Below are 9,006 nucleotides of genomic sequence, written 5' to 3'. Positions count from 1 at the left end.
CTGCACCGTGCCTAAGCCTGCGGGTACATTTATTATCTCACCCATGTGAAAACTAAAAAGGAATAAGCAAATGATGCGAGCAGATGAGAGCTTGAACTCACTGTCCTAGTTTGGAAACTGAATATGAAACCATGCTGTGCATTGTCTTATGTTTCTACAAATGATTTTAATAATAAAGAACCTGCTTTATTATAACGATGAAACATATTTTAACCAGCTTTAAAGTATAATAATCAGGTCCATGTTGCATCAACTTCATTGTAAGCGCATTATGTGCGTCTTCATGCACAATACGTTCCTACCTCTCTTTGCCCCATCCATGTCCGCAGTTTACAACCACGAAATCACTTCAGAAAACCCACCATCAACTCCTCAGGGGGGGCATGCAATGCGTAGCAGATTACACATACACAGAAAACAGAGAAAGCACGTTGTAGGAGTAAAAAAAAAGGACCATCTGCAGCCTGTCATTTCATATCCGCACGCAGCGCGCCGGTGCAGCTGACGGGCTGCGGGCCATCCTGTCCACCGCCTGCTTGTAGCCTAGAAATCCAATTAAAGCCTCTTTTTTGGAAAATTCTGACTGCGCGTAAATGAAAACTGCAATTGCTTTTATGTAGGCAGCCCCATGAAGGTGAGGAACATTAAAACAAACGCGTCCTCATATCCTCGGTGGTCAGCCGTCAGGATTAAAGCAGCTGAGCCGTTTAAAAGGATGACAGTGGAAATCTTTCAAGAGGAAGGTGGAGGTAAACTCAGGAGAAACTCTGGGACGCTGGAGGATTTTGTTGCAAAGTGGTGGTTAAATTGAAAAGAGTAATGTGGAGAATTTAAGTCTGGGGTTAGAGGATATGATAGTTTATGGCAAGTTGGAGAAATCGAGGTAGTGCAAGACCTTGTGCGGTGCAGCAGCAGCAGCTGCAGTACAGTGGCACAGACGGCAGGGGGCGCGCTGTGCTTGAGCTCAAGCGCCAGGAACGTTTGTGATGTTGAAAGAGTCAAATCTGACATGATTTATTTTACTGCCAAGTTGAAAAGCATCCTGCTGCACACAAAGGAGTATTTATTTGATATTTTTCTATGTTAAATTGTTAATGGAATTAAAAACGAAATTAACTTAACATTGCTTTTATGTCGCTCTTCATCTACTTTTCATCAATAACATAATATTTCAGGGCGCAAACATGATGAGAGGTCAATGCTAAATTTCAACATTGATTCAATGATAGCTGCATTGATGCTTAAACATCGATTCAATGTTGAATCAGTGTTGGTCCATTATCTGGGCTGTTATTATCCTGCCTAAGAGTGTCATTTTAAGCTTGTGAAAACTTAGAGGAGGAAAAAAAAAACTTAATCAAGTCAAAAACATTTGATGCCTTTATTGTTTCTTTTTTTTTTTTTTAAATCTATCAACGTTTACATAGTAAATATATTAACAAACAAAACATATAAACAAATAAACATTCTTTCTATACATAATTTGACAGCAAAACACTAGATAGTGCTGCACTATCTCTCTGCTACGGCAGATTCTACTATTTTAAGGAAACAGAGAGGTGGAGTTTGAAAAGTGCTTAGTTGCTTGATGGATAATGCAGCATTCAGCAAAGTGACAAGGGTTGCATGGCATCTGGCTAAGTAAACTCAAGCTATAATTCCCAGGGACTCATAGTCCATTCACATTTTTCAGTACTGCAGACATGGCTTGTGCATTTTAGTATTTAATATAATAACTACTTAACAAAAGATTTAAAGTTGCAAAAGCTGCCAGGGGAGGAGGAAACTGCACAAAGGGAGGAGAAAGGAATGAGGTTTCGTTGAGCTTAAACCCATTTTTAAGCACACATACTATTTAAAAACATAAGTAGCTCTTTGCATTGATTGTCTCGTAATTAAAAGAAACACTATGCTGTAACATCTCATCTTCTTTTACTACTGTACAAACACACAAAACTACATTTGTATGTTTCAGCCATTTAAATGACTTTAGTGTTTACTCAGTATGCTAAATGTAAATATATAGTGAAATCTTTGGATGCTTAAGTAGTAAATGTTCCCAGATGTTTAATAATTATATTGATTTTACATATAAATATCAGAATAGCATATTTAATCCTAAAAGGTCAAAGCAGTGTCACAATAACCATGAATACAGAAAATATTCATTGAGACGCTGAAGGTGCTAACGTGCTTTTGTAATTAGGATCCCTGTTCACATACAAAGTCGTAATTACCTAAAACTCACAGTAATTTGCCCCTGAGGTAAAAGCATATACTTCAACTACTTCAACACCATTGTAGGGACCAACATGTCCACCTCTCAGTCATGATACCTGCTGTGGTGTCTTGGTTTCCCCGACTCTTACTGTCTGGTGTGTCGACCCTCTCTACTGAAACTGCCCCTTTTGCCCCATGGTGCTGCTGACCTCTGTCCTTTGGGGGTAACTGATTAGGATCATCTGTAAAGGGAACAGCTGGAGAGGATGAGACAAAATGGTTTTAGTGGTAGCATTGTTTTAATCCATGACACTAATATTCTTTCTTATACTGTAAATGGTTAGAATGTGCTCTCAGCCTGCTACGTCCTCCTCTTCAGCCAGTTTTACAAAAAGAGAAAATGTTTCACTTTATATCAACCAGTAGCTTTGGCTACAAGAAGACATCATATTATGATTGTAACATGTGAGAATTGGTGTAATTCTATTTTACTGTTAAAACCTTTTCATGTAACTGTTTAAGCAACTGATTAATCTGTTTACATTGTTCATAAAACTGTTATTTCTAATAACACTGACATTATGAATAATGATTGAACACTGTTGGCTACCACTTGCAAATTAGATTGAATCATATATAAGATCATAAAAGAAGCACATGCCAAAAATATCATGTGCTTAACTATTGAAGCTGCAATAATAATATGCACAATAACAGACTACTACTGACCGTTGGAAAAGAACGTGTGTTATATGAACCAAAATTCAGAAACTCAACTCATTATAATGTTTAAAGTACAGTATTTCTGCTTAATGACTAATATGGCAAAAATATTCTATATCAGTGTAGTGTGTAATGTAGTGTTGCAGTGCAAACTATCTCCAATATGTCTGGAATTGAAAATCTTAATCTGAATAATAAAAATGAATTAAATATAAATATAAAATACCATATTTCCCCATGAAATGTAGGACAAAATGGCATGAAAAGTGAATAGTTGTTCATGTTAGCTAAGCTTACTGCATATATGCCAAATTACTAATAATAATCATAATCATAACATTACACAGATCATACATCAACACCAAACTGGCAAATTAGAGAAGTTCTAAATGTTATACAAGATATGAAGAGAAATGACAAAGAGACCAATCTACTAAGAGACCTTTAGAAATAATTAATAATAAAGTCTGTGCTACATAATCGTCAGATTGCTCCTGCCTCTTCATAAGTGCCTTTGCTTGTTTGCTGCCCACATTTATTAATCCGTCCTGTGCAACTTAGCAAACCTCCTTGCCGTTTTAAGAGCTTTAGCTATACAGTAAACTGCAGGAGTACTACAGAGAATATGTTTTGTGAAACTCAACCAGCTTCACTCACGATTCTGAAACTGCTGTGCTGTGTATCTGGTTAGTAGGATCCCAAGACCCTCAATGAGAGCCAGCAAAATTCCCCCCATCATGGCAGATCCCATCATAGTTAATGGTCCACCTAAAGGAAAACACAAAATTCATCATATCTCTGTTCTCAGTGATACAGGAGGATGGTGCCCTGCTCCTTGGTAAGGTCGGGTCTATATGAGTTTGATCTTACTGCGTGATGCTAGAATGGCTCCAGTCAGTGCACCACTTGTTATGGAGTTCCAAGGATCCTCTTTCCCTCTCAGGCGAACTAGCCCACAGTCGATCGTGGAGAAGAGCCCACCCCATACAGCAAAACTCCCTGTAAGAACACCAAAGACAAACCTTATGTGTTAGTATGTCTGGCAGAAGATGTGCTTTTTACTGTTAGATACCTTCAATAATTAATAGACAATTGACTGATACATTCATATTCTGAACATTTGATGTACAGTGTTTCAAGAGTAGACCTCCTCACCTCCAATCTGTGGAGCTCTTATTCTCACTGCATTTGCACTGCCTCTCAGTCTGTGTCCGACACCCTGAAACATTAAAGCATAGTTGAATTCTGCCTTTGGAAACCTGATGAAAGTCAGAGAACGAAAAGGTATTCTGTGGACTCACTGCAGGGGCATTTCGAAAGCCCTTGACTGACTGGAACACCCCTCCTCCAATTGCACCCATAGTGAACGCTCCTCCACAGTCATCTACTATCCTCCAGGGACTGCAAGAATACATTGTAATGTACCGAAACATCAGGATAAAGCATGCAGTGACAAAAATAGACATACACAGGCCTTGTAATGGAAGGTGTATATTTTCACCACTCCGCCACCTGTGCTATTATTAAACTTTGCCGTTAGTGAATCAATACAATAATATTACATTTGACTACTGACTACCGGTTGAAATATCAGACACCCCCTATCGCTTTTGAATCTTTGTATATTCAGTTTTATATAATGATATGCTTTATATCTTTGAGTTTTGAATATTGCTGACCAAAACAGTATAAAAATGTCACTTTAAGCTCCTGGAAACAAGATATTAGTCATTTTATAATTTTCCCGACAAAACCAATTATTTTACAAAACTAATTAACACAATGGTATTAATTATCATTACTTACAGGTTGTTAGGTGTTGTACAAATGTAATGTTGCTTACAATTCACAACATAATTCATCTGCACAACCACAGCCAGGGGTTCTAGCAAGACTTCTGCATGCTGATGCCAGCAATATTAAAATTATGGTCCTGTCCCCAGAATTAAACTTCAGCAAAACTGAAATCCTGGTGCTGTACACAGCATGCAGAGTGAATAGTGAAAATGCAACTCCAGTTTTGTTTAAAAAAAAAACATAATTAGATTATTTAGCAATATTGTTAATCTTAATCACAGTGGAGAAATATCTATATCCTTAAGTAAAGATGGAAATACTGAAAAACAAAAGTACTGCATCCAATACAAAGTAAGTAATAAAGTATTTACTAGAAAATGTACTTCAAATATCAACAGGACAAGTACTTGTACTACTTCTATTAATGTAGAGAAATGGCCCTATGTATTATTATTATTTATGATGCATTCATGTGCAAGTCCTGTTTTAGGGTAGATGAATTTTAGGCATGTAGATGTAAAAATTATTGTCACAACTGATTAATTTACTCGAGGATGGCCATTCCTGGTAAGAGGGCCAATGTCCTGCTTGTTTTCCAACCAGCTCTGAACGTCCAGCTTCCGATTGGCTAAACCCACCTGATGGAGGTAACCAGCAGTGGGCAAGGCAGGTATAATTGGAAAACTAGCAGAACATTTGCCCTTGAGAATCAGGATAGCCTAATCCTTTTAAACATTGGAAACACTGTAAGGTGATCACCACTGTCAGTTCTGTGTGTCACACACAATGATCATAGACCAAAACCTAATAATATTCAACTAACGAAAAGTGACACCCACATTTAACCACAAATGTTTGTTATTTTTGCTAAAAAAAAAAAAAAAAAGGACTTCAGATGACAATTCTGTGAGATTATTTTTCTGACAATCAGCCCATTCATAATGGACTAATAATTCCATTTCCAATTCAGCTATTGGCTAATTTAATCTGTAATAGTGCATCATATTTCACAAACCTCTCTCAAATCTGTAGGAGTTCAAGTAACTAGAACTATAGGAGTAAAGTAGCTACAAGTAAATTAGTATCTAAACAAATACCTTGACTTTGTACTTGAGTTAATGTAGCTACTTCGTTACTTAAAACACTGACATATTTAAATAAAGAGCACAAACTAAACCCGACACAAATAGTTTGACCACTGCTTTACCTGATCTGTGACCCTCCACTAAGCTAGCCGGCTAACCCCTAGAAGTTCTCTGCCCTCAGAACAACCTGAATGCTACATTAAAGTGTAAAAGACAAGATCATGTCCCATGTTAAATGTTTTGAATATGCAGAATAAGGTAGTTAAATGTCCACAAATTAAGCTCACCAGGGTTCACGGGCATATTCCTCCATGTTTGTTGTCGTCAAGCGAACAGTCTGACGTCATCATCGTGCGCGGAGTGTGGAAACCGTGTTGTCCATTCTGCTCGACGATCAAAGAGGCTGTTTTCTGAAAAACAGGTAATAATGTTCACTTGTTATTCATGTAGAAATGTGTATTTTTAGTGTTGGAACTATGTTGTTATTTCCTACACGCACATTGGTGTTAATTGGTTAAATTTTTCAGTTGCTCCTACCGAGTTTCGGAGCAGGCGGTGCAATCGTTTGTTGTACGGTGGGAGTAGCTAATCGTCTCATCGCACTAAAGGGAAATCGTTTCAAAAAGCAAAATGTCTCTTTTTATGAAAATAAAACTCTGTTCAAACCGGAGCAACTAAAGGTAGCGTAGGAATATAAGGCTAACAGATGTACATCGTCCAGAGAAGTGTGACCTAGTCTGAGTAAAACTTAAAAATTAGTGGCGATTTTGCACTGTTACTGATTTGTACCAGTACTTTATATGGACGGTGGTTAATGATGAAGTTACTCTCATTTTGGATGACATTAATGAAGCTACCTAAATAAAGCGAAACGAGACGAAAGCTTTAACTAGTGACTAAACAATCTTCAGATGAATTGATGATGAAAACGATCACTGGCTGCTGCCCTACCTCACACTTCATGTTTTGTTTGATGTGCACTTTAAAACTCAAAGATAATCAGTTTGTTATCAGAGAGGATGAACTGTGCTGAAAATGTTCCATACCATAGACCATACAGTTTATTTTATTATAGACCAATATTACTACATTAATGCTTATGTTCACTTACTTATTAATTGATGTTGTATTTGGGTGACTCTCTAATTTTAGGCCATTATCTGAGCATCTTCCTGTGCTGCTCTAGTGAAGGTCTACATAAAGGAGCCTAAAAGTAATCCTCTCTTCTCTCTCAGGATGCCTTTACCTCCAGCACTGCTGGCCCGCTTGGCCAAGAGAGGGATTGTTAAACATACAGACCAAGGTAGTAGATAAGAATTGACCTATGGACAAAATGTATTCAGAGATTCTTCCATTATTTGTAAGACTCATCTAATGATTTGTTCCCTCCAATTAATTCAGAGGCAGATGAGGAGATTATTGCTGAAGATTACGATGACAACAATGTAGATTATGAAGCCACCAGAATAGAAAATCTGCCACCAAACTGGTACAAAGTATTCGACCCTACTTGGTACGTAAACATGATTCACATTTTTACACTTTATAGAGGTTAACACCAAACTACACATGTGCATCACATTCTGCTACCAACATGTCTTAGCTCATTTTCTAGTCTACATTACTTTGACATTAGATGCTTGTCACTGGGGAAATGTAAAATTTTTCCTTTAAGAAAGGAGACTGTGCTATTAAAAGCTGCTAGAAAATGTCTGTAGTAAAGTAACGTCCAGTATTGTGAAACGAAACATATTATCATCCAAGTGTTGAGTTATTTTATGGTCATTATTCTATTTTGTGAATATCTCTACATATTACGTACTACATATTGATCACTGTTTATTAATGGCTGGATTCAATCCACAGTGGTCTTCCTTATTACTGGAATGTGGAGACAGATTTGGTGGCCTGGTTATCCCCAAATGACCCATCTGCAGTGGTAACAAAACCTGCCAAGAAACTAAGAGGTATGGCATTATAACGCCTCTGTAAGTTAACATTTGTATGAGGCACGTATATGATCATCATTACAATCATGTCACCAGAAATCTGCACACTATTATGCTTTATGCATGAGTCACAGATTGTTGTATGTCTAATAATAATTTGCCAAGTAATCTCACAACTCAATGCAATACAATTCTTGCAGTAGGTTATTTTGTGACCAGTGCCTGTATTTTTATTCTTAGCTGATGGGGGAGATGAAAGAGTTGAGAGGCCATATGAGAAGCCAGACAGAGAGCGAGAGCGGGACAGAGACAGAGATCGAGAAAGAGACAGAGACCGAGACAGGGATGACGGGAGGGAAAGAGACAGAAGAAAGCAGAGGAGAGACGATACGGCACCGTACAGCAAGAATAAAAGAGGTAATGTTCACGTTGGTTTCATAGAACATGAGTATTTTCAAACTGGTGGTGGTTTTTACATAAACGGATGTTTCATATTGTTTTCAGGTAGAAAAGATGACGAGATGGACCCCATGGATCCAAGTGCCTATTCTGATGCCCCAAGGTACAGTACGGTTGACCACGTTCTTTATTACACTTAAAGAGGGCAGAGTCAACATCCATTCATTAGCTTTACAGTGATCCTTGAAAGTCACGGGGGGACTGGAGTGAATCCCAGCTCCCACTGAAAGCGAGGCAGGGGTACTTCCTGCACAGCTCACCAGATAACCACAGCAGCGACACACAGAAACGAATCGTTCACACTGATTCAAACCCACTGACAATTTAGAGTTCCCAGTCAACATAAGCATGTATTTGAACTGTGGGAAGAGGCTGGAGATATGAACAGTAAGTATTAAGGGGGTGTTTATCTTTACAGGGGCTCGTGGTCAAGTGGCCTGCCCAAGCGCAATGAAGCAAAGACGGGTGCAGATACCACAGCGGCAGGGCCTCTGTTCCAGCAGCGGCCATATCCCAGTCCAGGAGCTGTGCTTCGGGCCAACGCTGCCAACCAACTACCCAAGGAGTAACGGCTCAGAGAGACACAGCTCGTCTTCTTTCAGCTCACGTCTTAGTACTCGCCGTTCCACACTGACATCAGTTGGGTTTTCATTGTGAAATGTGTGAATATGTCAGTTGTAAATATGTTTTTAAAGATTGACACTCTTGTTATTAATACAATTAGTGAACATAATTTGCTAATAAATAAGATTACTGTGAAAGTGACTCATTGC

At 38.3% G+C, this 9,006-nt stretch overlaps 2 protein-coding genes across 2 annotated transcripts; one reads left to right on the top strand and one right to left on the bottom strand.

Moving 5' to 3' along the window:
• Positions 1-1,362: 1,362 nt before the first annotated feature.
• LOC113166976 (mitochondrial import inner membrane translocase subunit Tim17-B-like) lies at positions 1,363-6,151 on the bottom strand. The gene is made up of 6 exons (XM_026367262.2): positions 6,113-6,151; positions 4,245-4,344; positions 4,099-4,162; positions 3,814-3,942; positions 3,601-3,711; positions 1,363-2,477 (listed from the first exon to the last, which is right to left on the bottom strand). The coding sequence occupies exons 1-6, from the start codon at positions 6,136-6,138 to the stop codon at positions 2,290-2,292; spliced, it is 618 nt and encodes a 205-aa protein (XP_026223047.1). The 5' UTR covers positions 6,139-6,151; the 3' UTR covers positions 1,363-2,289.
• Positions 6,128-8,998, top strand: pqbp1 (polyglutamine binding protein 1). The gene is made up of 7 exons (XM_026367257.1): positions 6,128-6,246; positions 7,061-7,128; positions 7,227-7,338; positions 7,692-7,792; positions 8,015-8,191; positions 8,279-8,336; positions 8,652-8,998. The coding sequence occupies exons 2-7, from the start codon at positions 7,062-7,064 to the stop codon at positions 8,800-8,802; spliced, it is 666 nt and encodes a 221-aa protein (XP_026223042.1). The 5' UTR covers positions 6,128-6,246; position 7,061; the 3' UTR covers positions 8,803-8,998.
• Positions 8,999-9,006: the final 8 nt, after the last annotated feature.

The sequence above is a fragment of the Anabas testudineus genome, chromosome 7 (assembly GCF_900324465.2).
Source record: "Anabas testudineus chromosome 7, fAnaTes1.2, whole genome shotgun sequence".
Lineage (NCBI taxonomy): Eukaryota > Metazoa > Chordata > Actinopteri > Anabantiformes > Anabantidae > Anabas > Anabas testudineus.
This window is presented reverse-complemented; position numbering and strand designations above follow the sequence as displayed.